Below are 16962 nucleotides of genomic sequence, written 5' to 3' on the forward strand. Positions count from 1 at the left end.
TCCTTTGATCTCTTCTGGAATCATAAATTGTCTTTTACATGTTTTCACAGCTGTAACATAGAGCTGGAAAAAAAGCAAATTCTCTTTTTATTGTATGGCAACGCTACTTTACAAGAATCTAGTTGCCTCATATAAACACTTGTGGTTAATAACTGTTATTGGGTTATATCCCTATCTTTAATCAAGAGCATAATTGTTTGATTTGAAAGCAAGATTTCTTGTTTTCATTATCAAATATCATATTGCTCTCTCTCTTAAAACTCTACTCTCACACTGAAAAAGTCCCTTCTTGCTTTCAATATATATCGTTCTTCCTTTCAAAACTCTGCTGCTCTTCTCAAATTTAGTGTTGCGGGTTCAAATCTCCTGCGTTCACTCTTGGTCTCTTTCCCTCACACTCATTCTCACATTCTCTGCTTTCTCAAAACTTCTGCTCTTGGATATTTTTTCTCTCTCTTGGGTTACTGAATGAGCTGTCTGCCAAACGTCGTTCAACCAGATAAATGCTGACTGAGCAAATTCATCACTGCCAGTTTCAGGGTGCACTTGTTTTGTCTTTTGACCTTTAACAAAATGTAAAAAAAAAAAAAAAAACGTATATATATATATATATATGTATATATATATATACATATATATATATATACAAAGTATCCACTAGGGGGCATAAGACAAGTATCAGATTGTATGCAAATGGTTTTGATAAAAGTTTTTACTTTAAGCTAATGCAATAGGTCTCAGAAGGTGTATGTATCAATTATGATACACACTGCATCAAAGAGTTAAAATTAATTTCTAACTTCTAGCCAATGAAAGCAATGTTTAAAAAAAGAAAAGAAATATCAGTTTATTTCTGGTCCATGTTTTTAATGTACAAAGTTATTAAAAAATGGCTTCCATTTTTTATAACTGCTTGTTCCAATGCAGGGTCACAGGGGGGCTGGACTGGAGCCTATCCCAGCAGTGGCCAGGTGAGAGTCAGGGTACACCTTGAAAAGGGCACCAGTCAATCGCAGGGCCAACACAGAGAGATAGACAACCACTCACTCCCAGGCAGGATTCCAGAGTGACCAATTAACCTAACACACTTTGGTACTGTGGGAGGAACATACATGGGGAAGACATGCACACTCCATGCAGAAAGGTCTGGCTCAAACCCCTCCCAACCAGCTGAAGCTTCTTGCTGTGAGGCAATGATGCTAACCACCGCACTATATACAGCCCTATTTCAAAATGCTTTATTCTTAAAAAAAAAGAAGTGCCTTTGCATAATTTCTCACAGTACCAGGAAACTGGATAAAATCTCTCATGGCCAATAGCAAAAGGCAAAGAATGATACAGGTAAAGTACGCCATGCATACCTCCTACATGATTAACTTATAAATGATTATGTGTGGGCTTTATATGAAAATAATGTGATACTTGAGGCTGTTCAGGTTTTTTCTTTTTTGTGCTTATCAAAGGAAGTCTATTTTTTTCATCATAGTGTTGCAAGTTGACATCATTAGCCAGGGGTGATGCATACTTGTCACTATGGTATAATTCAACAGGGTGGAAGCTGAAAGGGTTGCATTTGACACATCAAAAATTTTGTTCCTCTATCATACTGAGATGACTGAATCCCTCACAACATGCTATCATAAACAAGCAAAGCAAAATTTTTAGGACGTTTGAAGAGCTAGAAACATTCAGATTTGTTTTCAAATGATAAAATTTATAGTAAAATGCAAATATAACCATAGTCCCACAGAAATGTGATTGCTGGTTCAACACAGAGAGGCCACTAGTCAGCATCCCTTCCCAGCTGCTGTCAAAGAGCAGGAGAGTCATGACATCCTGCTACTGTAAGAAACATAACAGCAAAAACAATGCAAACATTACAAACATAACAGATTTTACTTTGGATGGATCTGGATGGACTTTTGATGTTCATTTTCCTGAGACATGACAGTAAGGAAGCTTTCAGGAGGCCTGTGGGTGTAAAACATTTTTCCAATCATAGCATTAATTACACTTTTAGCATTTCTCAGAAAAGTCCAACTCCATTTACTGTCATGGGGTTGCCATGGTTGCACTCCTGCTATGTGTTCATTGCTGAATGAAGGTTAAAATGACCTGATTTGAAAAATGACTTGTGCCAGAGTTTGATTTGCAGCATATCATCCAGTCTCTGCATCAGTAATAAAAAACAAGGTAGGTAGACGTGCATCTTATGGATTTAAAAAAAAAGCCTTGTGATCCAGACAAAATGGGGAATGCATGGAAAAGGGAAAGAAAATTAGCTCAGTCCATGTAGTCTGTAACTGCTTGGACAGGGAAGTGATGACCCCCTGGCTGCTCACCCTGCTCATCGCTCAGGTTGGGAGGTATGCTTTGCCTTCCATTCCTTCCTTTTTAAAAACTGGTGTATGTGTATATATAAAGCTATTCTTGGTCTGGGCCTGTGAGCTAGCACAGACAGGCAACTTGACCTGCTCTTCTGTTTTCCATGTTATCTAGTTCATATTTTACATGCCATATATCAAACATACTCATCTAACCTCCGTGCTCTTTTTAAGCTGCACTGTCTCATACTTGCTGCCACCCTACAAATAAAGCCATTCAAGAGGCTTAGAGAGAATACCTGTTAAACTTAAATTAGATTATATTTATTGACTGTGGATTGATCAGTTAGGCTCCAGCTCCATGTGACCCTTCACTGGAACAAACAGAAAATAGATAAATAGTCAGTGAACGTGTGATGAGCGCACCTACAGCCACACATCTCGGTTATCCCCATGCACAAGGATAATTTTTCTTTAAATTTATTTAGCATATTTGACATGCAAAAGTTTTATTTGTAAGTGCACACATTTAGTTATATTTGTATTTTCACCTGTTTTAACTTTTTTCTTATTTGTTGTTAACATTGTTTTCTTGTTTTAACAGTGCTGGGGAAGACACATGAGAAGTGGGGTAAGCAGTAAGCAAGATCAGTGCTTTGACAGCCACATCGTGTACTTTAAATACAAGCTATTTTTTTCATTTTTAGCTGTTTCTTTACTTGTTTAATTAGCAAAATGAAACCCAGTTTTCTGAAACTGCCACTTGTGTACTTACTCAGTCCTTACAGAGAATATCTTATAAACATGTTTATTTTTTATTTTTTTTCCTAAATATTAGATTTTGTACCATTTATTATTTAACTAAATGGTTGCCTACTGGGATTTTAATAATCAAATTCTGTAGACTTATCGGATCTGTCTTTATGAATACTTTTATTGAGATAGCTGAACCAGACACACTATCCAGACAGGATTAATTGATTATTATTATTATTATTATAATTGTTGTTGGTGGTGGTGTTATTATTATTATTATTAATCATAAGAAGAAGAAGAAGAAGAAGAAGAAGAAGAAGAAGAAGAAGAAGAAGAAGAAGAAGAATTTGGTACCACAAATTTGTGTCCCAATTCAGGGTCTGCACACTTCGAAGTGCGCAGACTACGTAGGCTAGTCTACACACTTCGAAGTCTGCTTAACGTTCGTGAAATGGGACAGCCTACCTAGTCTACAAGAATTTCCCATAGCAACAACACAGGACGTTTAATCACTTAAACCTCAGAAATTAGTCGTAGGAAACGTCAGTAGACGCTGAACACGGAGCGGCAACACCGACAGTTTAAAAAAAAACAAAGAAAAGAAAAAAAACGGTTTGAGGCTTTGTTGTTTTCCAGCCGGTACACACTTCATTAACCCCTTAAAAGTAACTGAATATCAAATATTACCGAATTTTAATGTCACCATTTAACAAACATGCTTTAAATGTACTTGGTTTTGTAACGTTTATACTAAAGTGTAGTTAAAAAACGAACTTTTTTAAAAAATAAAACTTTATTTAAACTTAATACAATTCTTCTGAGGTTGCTGATTCGCCACCGTCCTGTGCGCAACGAATTGTGGGCGAAAAGAGGCCGCGAAGGATGCATCACCAGCATCCTTCGTTTGAGGCCAAACGAAGTGCGGATTCGAAGGGTGGATTCAGAGGGTCCTTCAAATTCTGTGAATTGGGACAGTACTTCGCGCACCGCGATGACGTATGTGGCCGACGAATCCGCACTTCGAAGTGTGCAGACCCTGAATTGGGACACACACAGATTCTATCATTCAGCTGCTTTAATCCTTTAGTTCATGTCCAACAGGCTTCTCCACTTCAGCCCTCTGATTCCCTTGAAATGAACTTTTCTTTCCATCCATAACAAAACCTGATAAGCAGCAGAAAAGGTGAGACGAGAATCTCCAACACCCGCTTTTACGGTACAGTAGTTTATTTATTTATGTTATTATGTTTTCTATTACATTCTATCAGAGATTTATTTATTGAGGTGCCTATTGCAAGCAATTCATTTTCTCCAAATCTTCGACCAATAAAATAGAAAAAATGAAACGCTATAGTAGCTAGTAAGTGTAAACAGACGTTTCTTTTGGTTTTATTTTCTCCCTTTCTTTTGAAATGTTGCGCAATCTTTACAGTAAACCGTGTGTTTTCACCGGAAATATTCTGGCACAAGAAACCAGCTGCCACAGTAAACGTTTACCTCTTTATTCCCAACATTAAAGAGATCGCGGCTGAACTATTTGACTGAAGAAAATGGAGCTGAAGCGGTAAAGTCCGGCATTGTTACTACTTTTTCAGAATTAAATGAAAGAAAATTATTAATCTGATTTGATTTTTTCAAGGTCCTCTCGTCGCTGGATGACTTTAATGATGCTTTTTATTCTGGGGAACGTCTCAACTTCATCCGGTAACCTACGTTAGAAACCCTGCTTGTAATTAAAGTTTTTGTTACGGAAGAGTTATCCTAATCCACTTCTCTTATAATATCTATTTTACGCAGCATCTGAAGATACAATGGATTTGCAGCTGGACTGTTACAATGACTGTGAGAGGATGTTTTGTCGTTTCCAGCCACAGGAGCAAAGCTGCAGCGACTACAATCTGAATCTAAGTAACCCTTTAGCTTTCGGGGACAATGAAAAGTGAGTTTAAGTGCATCGCAGAAGTCGCTACTTGTGAAATTTGGACCGTGAAAGGTCATTTTAATCACAGCCGGTGACATGACAGCCCTTAAAAACGTCCAGATTTCAGGAAGTAATTAACTGATAATTTAAACTAAGGTGGTAATCTAACATAAAAAGTAAAACAAAATTGTTAATGCATCAGTCAAAAATATTATTTAAACAACAGTTTGCTTGATGATCCTGCACCATATGGTTTTAATCACTGCTTTTAATTCATTCATGGTAAAAACTTGCTTTGAGCCAAATTACATGACATTACATGTCAGTATTTCTTTAGCATTATTGGCCATTTATCTTTGCACTGTTGTCAAACCTGGTGGTTTAATATGCCATTTTCATAAAATGGTAACATTTTAGACAGACAAATATTGTCACCCAGGAGGTTTTGAAGTGATGCTATACGAATGCTGCATTGCAGCCAGTAGCATTTAAATAGAACATCATAAGAACATAATTGAAAGGTAAAGTACATGCTGCATTCACTTACACTTGGGCATCTAAGATTTACCCAGGTAAAGATTTTATTTCCTACACTTACCCAGATTGGCACCTGGGGAGACCAGTCGGATTCTGGGGTGCTCACATGTCCCCCCAAGGCCATTGCTTTGGTCTTGCCCTTGATCATGATCCAGTGTAAGGAAATGTAACTGTCTCTCTCTCTCTCTCTCTCTCTCTCTCTCTCTCTCTCTCTCTCTCTCAGGGAGAAGAATTGTGTTTTACAGTACGATACTGGGCTGTGTTGTTGCTCTGCTGGAATTGAGTTTGTCATTCGGGAGATTTATAACGTAACAGTTAGGAAAAGAGGAAAAATCATGGAAGTGAAAGTAATCGACCTCATACGCAGCTGTAAGTTGACTTCTGTTCAAGTCTGCAGTCTTTTATAAACAAACTAAACTAAGTTTAATTGATGTTAACTTTCTTTTTTTCTGTTTCTGCTATCCAGTGAAGCCCAAAATTCCAACAATCACCTCAGTGAATGAATCCAATGGGAATTTTGAAGTAAGGTGGAGGACGAACATGGAGAACTGTCCCATTCCTGAATACTCTGCTGATGTAACTTACTGGAGAAAAGGAGACAAACAGGTAGATGAAATGCCACTAGCTGTGTATGATCATTTAGAGAATGGAAGCACAGGGGTGGTTATTACAGCATGACAAAGAATTAAAACCACCATTCCTCTTTTTAAGGTAACACATCATAATTTTAACAAAGACTATGTAAACAGTGCTTACTATCAAATACCTGCTCAAGACCTGGAGCCAAGCACAACATATGTGGTCAGTTTGAGAAGCTTTCAAGATCAGAGTGGCAGGTTCAGTGACAGTAGTGAAGAGTGGGAATTTACAGCTGGTAAGTGTTGAATTATTTTAATTGATCATCAATATGTAGCATGTTTCTGTTTTGTGGCAATGAAAGAGCTCCTGTTTTGCATAGTTGTTTCCAAATTATTTAAAGAAGTCATGATGCAGCATGTGTTTCCTCCCCTAGCGTTTCACAGAAAATAGATTTCATCATACAAAGTATGTTTTTATTATTTTCTGTGTAAACGAAGGCTTTACATACAAAATAAGGCTACTTTGGATACAAATGAATTGTTAAAATAGAAATGCCTTTTTTTCAAATAAATAACACAAGAAACAATTTCACTCCACCACAATAAAGCTAAAAGTCACACACACACACAATTTCAGCTTTAGTTTAAAAATAAATAAAATCGTCAAAGAGCTTGTTAGCTGCCTATTTATCTGTTATGTGTTGAATTAGAAATAAAACAGCCACCTTCTTACTCCACAGCTGCCAAACCTCAGTCTCCGCTCATTGTTGCGACTATCAGCCTCAGTTTTGCTGCTGTCATCGTCACTACTGCTGCATTTGGTTGTTATGTGAAGTAGGTATAAAGCACATGCACATTATTATTTCCTATTTCGGAGTTAATAAAAAGCTCATTCTTTTGTATGTCAAAGTGCTCCTGTTGATTTATTTGTGTTCTGACTTCAGGTTGAAAGCTAAATGGAAGAAAAGCATTGCATTGTGTCCAGTGCCAGTTCTTTTGGAAATGCGTTTGGGTAAACAAGAGGTGAGATACCTGGAGCTTAAACTCTGTAGTTTTACTAAAACTATGTGGCATATGTAAGCATTCTTTGCATTATGGGGTTCTCTTTGGCATCAATTTAAAAGACTCTGAAATAATTTGTAAAGTAACAGCAAAGAAGAAACCCTACTTTTAGAAATTGTGAAATGGAGGTGCTCATCGGTGAAACGGAAAAAATAGAAATAGAAAAGAAATTGGTTTTATATTGGTGGTGTCAGTTGTGAAATAACAAAAGGGTCTAATTTTCTCTGAGGTTTGCACAAAAGACCCTACAGAAGTAAAAATGAAATGTTTAGAATAAAGAGATATAAAAAGTGCATCGTGACACATTTGCCTTTGTGTCTAAATGTGAGTTCAGCAGAGCACCATAAAAAATAACACTAGAGTTGAATTGACTCAATGCTTATTTCATCCTAAACAGTAGTTGTCATTCCTGAGAAAATTACACAGCTTCACTGCAAGAGTAGCACTAAAAGTCAGACAGGAAGTACTTTATTTGAAGCCAACATGTCACAGTTTCAACTTATGCCTTACTTTGACATTTCCAGTAATTGTACTTTCTAATAATTGTAAACATGCCAGTTTGTCCTGTTTTTCAAATGCACCACTCATGTAAGATTTTTTTAAAAAGTTACAAATATTCTAAAGGTGCACAAACAACAGGGAAATGCCTGGATCATCGATTACTGTGACCCATTATTTGTGAGGTCGAGACTTGTGACCATAAATGTAGCTTAAAGTGCTTTAGAGAACAACAACAACAACATTTAAATCAATGAAAAAGAATTAAAGAATTCAAAAATATTCCATTGGATATATTGGATTAAAATCAAATGGATCCAAAAGCTTTTCAAGATCAGCTCAGCTCATTAATTGGAATCAGGTGTGTTGGAGCAGGAAAACGTCTAAAACCTGCAGGACTGTGGCCCTTGAAGACCAGAGTTCCTCACCACTCTAAACAATGCATGGGATGTGCACACTCTAACCAAACACCTTAATAAAGACCAGTTTTTATGAAGAAAATGTTGGATTTGGAGACCAGTCTTTACTTTAGCTTTTTATCTAGTGATTCTCTTTAACATACTAAATGTTTTCACCCTTCTCGTTGCAGCTTTTAAAACCAACAGAAGTCAGCGTCTGCCTCGTCGCCATTGATCCTGTAGTTCAAAAAGACAGTCCAACAAGGTTAGTACAGCTGCACTGGTGCGTCATTAACTAAAGATATTTATTTCTAATGATGCTGTCATTATCATATTTTCTATTTGAGGATTAAACGCTGTTCACTGTTCATGTTTCTCTGTTTTCAGCTTGGAGACGTCATCGAAGGACCCCAACAGCAAGAGTCAGCAGCAAAGCAATGGAGTCTGCGCTCACTCATTCTCTTTCAGTTCTGTTGACGTGGAGGCTGAAATCCAGAAAGCCCTCAGGGAAAAGTTAGGCCATCTTTTGCCAGCATCTTCAGTGACCAGCAGTCAGCCCACAGGACCAAACACAGACAGTCGATTTCCTTTTGACGTTTCAACTAATGACTCACACAGTTCTCCTGAATGCATCTGCTTTGACAATCTGACGTATTCCTCTCGTGTTGGATCAAAACAGAGCACTTCTCAGACTGAGAAAGTAACGGTTGACTCTGCATACCACCGCAATGAGAGTAACCCTTGGGACCAGCATGCTCCAACTTGTCAGGTTTCTACAGAGCAAGTTCTTGTACCAAAAGTGGCTTCCTCTCTTGTGATGACAGACTTGTCATATCAAATGTCTAGTGTAAACTCAGGAGCATTTTCACTTGTACATGACTCCAGCTTGTCTTCCGTCTCTTGTGACATTAACACAACCGCATCTTGTGATCTTGTGCCCAGTGCTGAAGCTGCTGGTGATAGCTCTGATTCTGGTGTGATGAAGCTTAATGATAAAAAAGAAGATGGCGCCTTCTGTTACAGAGAGCCTTGCTTCGAACCATAAGCCTGCAGGACCACTCGGCCTCTCTGTGGATGACGACTATCAGCCATTTCCAAATATAATGGGGCAGCCAAGTGTTTTATTTTCCCAGGAAAAAAGTTTCAAACAGAAGGAAATCTCTAAGGACTTGTTGAATTCAGTTGTTCCAGATTTAATTAATGTTTCCCAGACTCAGTGTTTCTCTGAACTCCAAAAACCTTCTGACTCTTTATTGTCTGCTCAGTCTGTGCCACTGATCACAGACAGTGGCTATCGCAGTGTGTAGTTTAATGACCATGATGTAGGTTTTAACACAAATTTTTAAACTGATAAATGACTGATGTTTCAAGTTATCTTTATATCTGATGGTGATTTTTACGTTAAATCTATAAATAAATTAAGTTTACTTTTGCTCAGATCAGGGGCGTTACCAGCCCCCCCCCCCCCCCCCCCCCCCCCCCCACACACACACACACACAGAGCTTTGTGCCACATTCCTATGGAAATGCTAATTGAAATATAAAACTGACTGTTTTTGTGACACATTAGGAGACCTCAAACTGCACTGTGCGCTCACCCGACACACGGGAGACGTGTGTGTGGTTCACCTGCTGCTCGTGCACAATGACATGCAGAGACAGAATGTGCCCCTGAGCTGGATCCTCTATTTGGAGTTAACGCTCTTGCTACGCCTTTGAGTTGAAATATATATCTTTTCCCATCTGAATTATCTGAATTGATGTATAATAAATATTTACTGTCAGCATTTATACTGTCACACGTGCCCCAGTAAATGGGGTCTGGCGACGCTGATGGCTCAGATTGATATGTTAAGAATATTTCATTTGTGAATAGCAATTCTTTTCAACGGGTCAGACATTACAAAAATGCAATTAAATTCTATGGAGAATACAATTTTTTTAATTCTTTTGATATATGTGAACATCGATTTGAAGACAGCTAGGTTGTCCCATGAAAATACTGGATTTTTTTAAACATATTTGAAGAAGAAAGCATTACATCCTCTTAGTTATGATGGGTAAGATTTTCAGTTAAAAAAAGAAAAAAACTAACAACCTAGGCAATGTTTCTCCCTCTTGTCTCTATCAGTTGTGTGCATAATCCCTGTTGTAGTGTTGTTTAAGTTCAAGTTGTTTATTTGTCACGTGCAAGATGGCATTGAAATGCAGACCTACATGCATCCATGGCTGTGCACGGCCACCTCAGCGGAGCAGTCTGGACAGCGCCATCTTGAATTGTTGGCTGTTGTGAAGCACTTTGTGATTTTATATCTTGAGAGGTATTATTTAAATGAAGTTTTACTTACTTACTTTCTTTCCATGACCAGAACCTCCATTGTGCCTTGCAGTCTTGGCTTTTCTAGACAATGTTTAGACCAGACATTCTAGACATTTAATATTTTTTAATGTAAGCCATTTCTTCTATCTGCTATGATGCATAGTAAGCTGGCCACAGGAAGAAATATTTCTCTACTCAGGCCATGAATGTCTTATTCAAGTACACCACTTCTCATATGCATGTCCTTGACCATGAATGTTAAAGAAAGATGTTGTAATTGGGTTGAAATGTGAGTCAGCATGGTTCTTGCTCATGTAAACTCAAAGACAGGAGGCTGGAGGCTTTCCTTGATTAGGAACGACCACTTACTGTATCTTTGGGCCCAACAATGGCTTTATCACTTTTACACCAACTAGTGAGAAAAAAATGAAGTACAAAAGACAGGAAGAGCTTAAATCCTGAAATACAGTGTAGAATCCTTTAACTCTCAGGCCTCTACATGAGTTTGAAGGACAACCTCCCACAAGAGGGGCAGGGAATTTATGTAGGCAGAATAACGAGGTTGGTTGTCACACCTTCTTTTTTAATTTCAATTCTGAAAAATTGTTACCCTCAACTGATTTCATTTTAATGTGTAATGGAAGCCTAAAATGTCAGGTCATAATAGATGGACCTTTCGCTCCTCAATATAAATCTGTTCAAAAGATATGAACTGCCAAATACAACTCCTGCTTTTGTGACATCCATCCTCATTGTGGGGTTGGTTGTCCCAACGCAATCTCAGTGAGAAAAACATTACAAAGAAGGATTCTGAAAAAAAACATTATTATTTGATAAAACCTTTCAATTTAAAACATTTCATTTAATATTTTAGTCAAAACAGCCTCACATGGAGGCAGCAAGCTCATCTATGCCATGAGCTCACAGAATTTTACTTGGGTGGAGGGGGAAAAAAACAAACAAAATAAATAAATAAATATATACATACATATATATATATATATATCCATCCATCCATCCATTATCTTGACCGCTTATTCCATTTCGGGCCGCGGGTGAGCTGGAGCCTATCCCAGCATTTTAACAGGTGAGAGGCAGGGTACCCCCTGGACAGGTCACCAGTCTGTCGCAGGGCCAACACAGATAGAGACAAACAACCATTCACACGCACACTCTCTCCTAGGGAGAATTTAGAGTGTCCAATTAACCTATCATTACTTTCACACACACACACATATATATATATATATATATATATATATATATATATATCAGTGTTTAGCAGCTGCACTGCTCTGACTGCCTGAAGCGTTACATCAGGTGAGGTTTGGCCGTAGCTCATCTTTCTGACAAATTTCCTGTTCATTTTTATCTCTTCAGAAAGAGGACTACATCACATGATGCAAATGTGGGAACATCAGTATTGGCCAACACCAATGAGGATGTGACAACCAACGCTGTCCTCTAGCAAAGAAAAAAAAACTATTTTAATGGTAGGGCTTCCTTGACATGATGATAAGTGTTTAATTATAAACACATTGTGTAAAAGACTTAGAAGAGAAACACAGAAAATTTGAAAAGTTACCTTTTTATATGAAAAACACTTAAAGTCCTCTCCCTTCAATGTCAAGTGTCAAACTACTAAAAATTAGCATGTAGAAAATCTAGCGCCCTCTAGGGGTTGAGATCTACCAATCCTGTTTTCCTTTTGATGATAAACAGTTATATTTTAGTCTCTCTCTGTCTGTCTGATCTCACAGAAATACGTGACAAACTTTGAGCTTGGTTATTTTACAGCCCCCTTGTATAGACGCAATTTGGACATCCTGGCTGGCGGTTGGAAATCGTCTTTGCAATGTGTTCAAGTACTATGTTATTTGTTCAGGCACTGGTGGTACAAGGAGAACCAGTGGGAGACCTCTCAAGTTAGTTTGGTATAGAGGAGCTGTAAAAATCAATGACAGATTATTGCTCCTTAAGGTACTTGTTGCTGTATCTTTTCATTTTAGAAAACAGCCTATAAAGCTGTTTCTTCTTACTTCCAATCTTGAGCTTAAAAGAAACTTTTCCTCCAGTTGTAATTAACCAGTCACACTGAGGCTAAGTTTAAGTGGACTTCCCTGTATGCACTCATCACATCCATCCCACCTTTCATTGTAAGATAAATAAACAAGCGTGCTGTTGGTTTAAAGCTGCCGTAGGCCTTCATTAAGAGTTAATCTGGCTCTGAAAAGGTTTTCCTCCCTGCTGCTTTAAACTGCATTCAGAGATGATGAGCTTCATCTGCATCATAACACATACAGATTAGGCTAATAGCATTAGTGAATCTCCCTGGATCATTATTATTGCCTTCATTATCATCATTATTATTATTAGTTTAAGCTCAGGAGCAGACGTGTGACAGAGGGGTGAATGGAGTTTGAGGGAAAACTAAACTGATTTTCTACTTTGGTAATTTAGAAGAAAAGGTGGCAGTTCTGCTTTGTATTGGTGTCATGGTAGCAGTTTTTAAAAATGGCCTTTTTTCCTAATCTGATCAGCTGGGGGGTACACATGCATTACAGCGAACTGTTTTTTATGTATTTATTTAACTGTTTTTCATTTATAATGAAGGGTTTTGATTGGTTGTTGTGAAACTAGAAATCCAAACAACATCTTTAGGTAGCACCCCCAGTTAGCAGTGATTAGCTGATGTATGGAATCTCATTCACATGGAAAAAGACTTCGTTCTAATTGGTGGCCATTGTAAATCCCCCACTTCCATTTAAACCAGCAATCAGCAGCGTGTCGTCCTGCTGGTTTGCATGAGCCTCAGCCCAAAAACATCCATTCTTCTCACCAGTTTACGTTGGATCCCTGAGCTGAGTGAAGAACGAACAGTTCCAATGAGATAATCACTGAAAGCAGTTTGAGTTGAGGAATTATTTTTCTCATACTGAGGTCAGAGTAACTTCCGTTTGGGTTGCTGCCAGTACTTTTGTTCACTCTGAGGGCCTTCTGCCAGTGCTGCTTCATGACCAGTCATTATGGAATCTTCTCTGACTCCAGCGACAGCAGAAACCAGGCCGACATTCTCTATCGATTGGATTCTGGGTTTGGATCAGAACAAACGTGGAGGCTGCCTGAAACTCCACCGACCCTGGGCAGGTGAGGAGTACAAATTCCAAATCTTAACACTTTTGAGGACAAACGAGTGCTCTGTTTCTTCCTCACGAGATTTCAGCAGTTAATTTATAAAATTCTGTTGTTCTGCAAATGTCTGAAACATGAGCTGGAATGAGATTAGGGCACAAATTAATGCATCATTTACTGTTTTTACAAAAGAAATGATCTGTTTTGTTTGGGGAAAAGAAGCTTTGCTATATTTCACATATAACAAGCTTATTGTTGCAGACATTCCTACAAGTGACACAGATCAGCAGAATATAATGAACAGATGTTTTAAAGCTTGCTTTTGAAAATGCATCATTTGGATTTTTGGCTCTCAGAGCAGTGTTAAATGTCATACTTATCCAGTTTTCCTGATGAAAATCTATTTGTTTTGTACTTTCCTAAGCATTGATTTTTGCTGCTCCCATAAATATTTTTATTACAAGATGCTTCAGATTTAGCAGAAAAAGACAAATACTCTAAACTTAGCTTTACACATTACATCATTACATCATTATTGTTCATATTACTCATAAAACAAGCTGCTAGGACTATGACTAAAATGAGATTTTTTTATGCTAATGTAATTTGCAACTAATATTGTAACCCTGAAACTGCTAAATTATTTAATTCAGGCTCAGTCAAATCAGTTTATGATACATTCTTTTTTCAGTATTTATTTTTACTTGTATTATTTGATAAAAATGTACATTTTTTTGTCTTACTCTTGCCAAAATGACCTAGTCTCCTTCATTCTGGACAAAGGTCTTACTAATTTATGTTAGGGATATTTTTCAGGAGGAACCTTTCGTGAAAAGGATGCTCTCAGCTACAATATATTTAACTAAGACTGAGATTGAAGTACATATTTTTAAAGTGCAAATATCTCATGGTTGTATTGAAAATAAATATTAAATATCCTTTTCTTTAAATTGCTGATTTTTGTATGTTTTTGTATTTTTATCAGCTCATGTTAATCAATCTTTGAGCTAATTTGATGTGAACTAGTCATCATTTCATTCAAAGTATAGAAAAAAATCCCCTCATTTGGTTATATTTTGAGTAAACTGTGTGACAATCTTCTCCTTTATTTTCTTTCACATCACTCCAGAATATGGAGCAGAAAAGGAAAACAGAGGAAACTCTCTCTGCTCTAAACAACAACTCGGTCATCATCACCAACAACAACAGCATCAGGCTCAGCAACACACCTTACCCAGGCCTGCATCAAACTGGTACATTGGCCGCAGACCCCGCACCGCCTTCACCCACAGTCAGGTAATCAATCAATACATCAGTATATATATATATCAATATATTGACCTAAAAAAGTTCCTGTTAGTCTCCTAAGTTCAGTCACATCAGAAAACTGAGGTCGATCCATTTCCAGCCACATCACTGAGATTTTGATGTATGAATACATCATATATTTCGTTTCCTCTTTTTTTGTCAAGCACATTGAGCTTATCTGTAATAAATTTAATAAATAAAACTGTCTTACCACATGAGGAAAAATATAATGTTTTCATTAAATGTCTCGCTTTGTGTGTGTGTGTGTGTGTCCTGCAGGTCAATGCACTGGAGACGGTGTTTCAGGTGAACTGCTACCCAGGTATCCAGCTGAGGGAGCAGCTGGCAGGGAGACTCGACCTGGATGAGGACCGAATACAGGTTTGGACAGCATATTTTAATATTCTGTACTTTTTTGTAGTTTCCCAGATTACTTCATTCAGTCCAGCCCAGTCTCACCAGCAAATGTGCTAATATTTCAGCAGCAGATCTAGAGTGTTTGTGGTGGGGGGACCAGGCAGGGGTACAATCTGGGAAAAGAATGGTATAAGTAAATGACATGTTAACAGTTTAGTACAGCTGAAGTGGTCAACTCATGAAAAACAGAAAGGCAAAATTCTTTCATCAGTTATTGTTTTGTTTGAATCAGTGGTTCCCAAACTTTTGGAGCAATGACCCACAAGATAGTTCACATTTTTGGTCGCAGAACAATTGTTAGCAGAAAGGAAGTAAATTATATAATGAAAGAGGAAACTATTTAATTCCAAATAAATGGTTTCTGCTATGAATGTCCATTTGGTTGTTTTATATCGGGAGAACAAAACGCAAACTGAAAGCAAGATTGGTCAAACATAAACATGCAATAAGAACTGGCAACCCCCAATATCCTATGGCTGTTCATTATAAAGATGCTAATCATAGCACTTGTAATTCATTAAAGATATCAGGTGAAGAGCACATTGAAAACTCAATCAGAGGTGGAGACAGGCTCAAAAGACTCTTACAAAGAGAGTCCTTTTGGATTTATACAATGAAAGCTACACATTACCTAGGCTTAAATGAAGAACTAGATTTTTTACCCTTTTTGTAAGTGTTTGGATGTTTAACTGGCAGCTCTGCTGTCTCTGAGAATAAATATCTGTCTACTTGTGGGCCTAATAGGGAGATGCAGTTGTTGATATGGATGTATACACGTATGTTTCTTACATCTTGTTTAATTATCTTTTAAGGAATCTCTGACTTTGTCATTGGCAGGTCATGCGCACCATGTGACCGCCTACCTGCCCACACAGAGCAGGTGTCTTTGATTGCCTATTTAAACATGAACTGAGCTTGCTGACAAACATCTTGCTATTTGCCATGACTAAGGCCTTTTAGGCTGAAACACTTTGGCATGGACATGTTTTTATGAAACTAGCCATGCTATAATAAAGGCTTTTTATTCATCATCTCCCTGAGTGCCTCAGCTATCTTTATATATAGTTGAGTTTACTTTTAAATAGACGCTGTACAACGTATGCAGAACATACACAGCAGTTCAAACCTGTTTTTTTGTTTTTTTTACCACCTCTGCCCATATATTCAACAAGTTACTTGGTCAGTCTTGATAAAAAGAGCAAAACTTCATCAGAGAAAAGCATAACGAATGTAAAAAAAAAACAAATATCTCCTCTGTGTCTCTCTCAGATCTGGTTTCAGAACCGGCGGGCCAAGCTGAGGCGTTCACTCAGAGAGACGCCACTGCGATTTGTTCAAGCCACCGTTGCAGACCTCTGTGTCGGTCATGAGGTCGGAGGCCACATGAAGATAAAGCAGGATGGGACAGCTGTACCTGAGTTTGCCTCTCCTCATCAGTTTGAGGTTGGGGAGGAAGAGGAGGGATGCAGATGAAGGACTAATTATTTTTACCACCTGTACTGTTTCTGATTTGCATGGTGGTTTTGTCAGTTTCTCGAGCGTATGTTTTTTTTTTTGTTTTTGGGCTGTTTTCCTTTAAAATGTGACCTAGAAACAAAACTGAACAACAAATAGTACAAAAGAAAGTTGTGTCGGGGGATATCTAATGTCTTTGGTTGTCAGGATTAAACACAAAATGAAGTTCCTCGATTTTAAATCACACTGAAGCTGT

At 37.8% G+C, this 16962-nt stretch overlaps 2 protein-coding genes across 2 annotated transcripts; both read left to right on the top strand.

Moving 5' to 3' along the window:
* Positions 1 to 4011: 4011 nt before the first annotated feature.
* LOC121635866 lies at positions 4012 to 9531 on the top strand. Its single transcript, XM_041979235.1, has 10 exons — positions 4012 to 4644; positions 4720 to 4784; positions 4878 to 5019; positions 5762 to 5907; positions 6005 to 6144; positions 6250 to 6412; positions 6857 to 6950; positions 7061 to 7139; positions 8266 to 8339; positions 8462 to 9531. Exons 1-10 carry the CDS (start codon positions 4631 to 4633, stop codon positions 9117 to 9119), a joined length of 1575 nt encoding a protein of 524 aa, XP_041835169.1. The 5' UTR covers positions 4012 to 4630; the 3' UTR covers positions 9120 to 9531.
* Positions 9532 to 13420: 3889 nt separating this feature from the next.
* On the top strand, positions 13421 to 16724 carry hesx1 (HESX homeobox 1). Its single transcript, XM_041979955.1, has 4 exons — positions 13421 to 13541; positions 14656 to 14822; positions 15114 to 15215; positions 16521 to 16724. The coding sequence occupies exons 1-4, from the start codon at positions 13421 to 13423 to the stop codon at positions 16722 to 16724; spliced, it is 594 nt and encodes a 197-aa protein (XP_041835889.1).
* Positions 16725 to 16962: the final 238 nt, after the last annotated feature.

This window comes from Melanotaenia boesemani, chromosome 3, assembly GCF_017639745.1.
Source record: "Melanotaenia boesemani isolate fMelBoe1 chromosome 3, fMelBoe1.pri, whole genome shotgun sequence".
NCBI lineage: Eukaryota > Metazoa > Chordata > Actinopteri > Atheriniformes > Melanotaeniidae > Melanotaenia > Melanotaenia boesemani.

What these genes read in the sequence shown, in the direction of transcription:
- LOC121635866 (XM_041979235.1), top strand. An exon ending in GAACGTCTCAACTTCATCCG is followed by an intron (nt 4,785 to 4,877) that starts GTAACCTACGTT and finishes TATTTTACGCAG; the next exon opens with CATCTGAAGATACAATGGAT. An exon ending in AATCGACCTCATACGCAGCT is followed by an intron (nt 5,908 to 6,004) that starts GTAAGTTGACTT and finishes TCTGCTATCCAG; the next exon opens with TGAAGCCCAAAATTCCAACA.
- hesx1 (XM_041979955.1), top strand. Translation starts at nt 13,421, where the DNA reads ATGGAATCTTCTCTGACTCCAGCGACAGCAGAAACCAGGCCGACATTC. An exon ending in CCGCCTTCACCCACAGTCAG is followed by an intron (nt 14,823 to 15,113) that starts GTAATCAATCAA and finishes TGTGTCCTGCAG; the next exon opens with GTCAATGCACTGGAGACGGT. An exon ending in TGGATGAGGACCGAATACAG is followed by an intron (nt 15,216 to 16,520) that starts GTTTGGACAGCA and finishes TGTCTCTCTCAG; the next exon opens with ATCTGGTTTCAGAACCGGCG.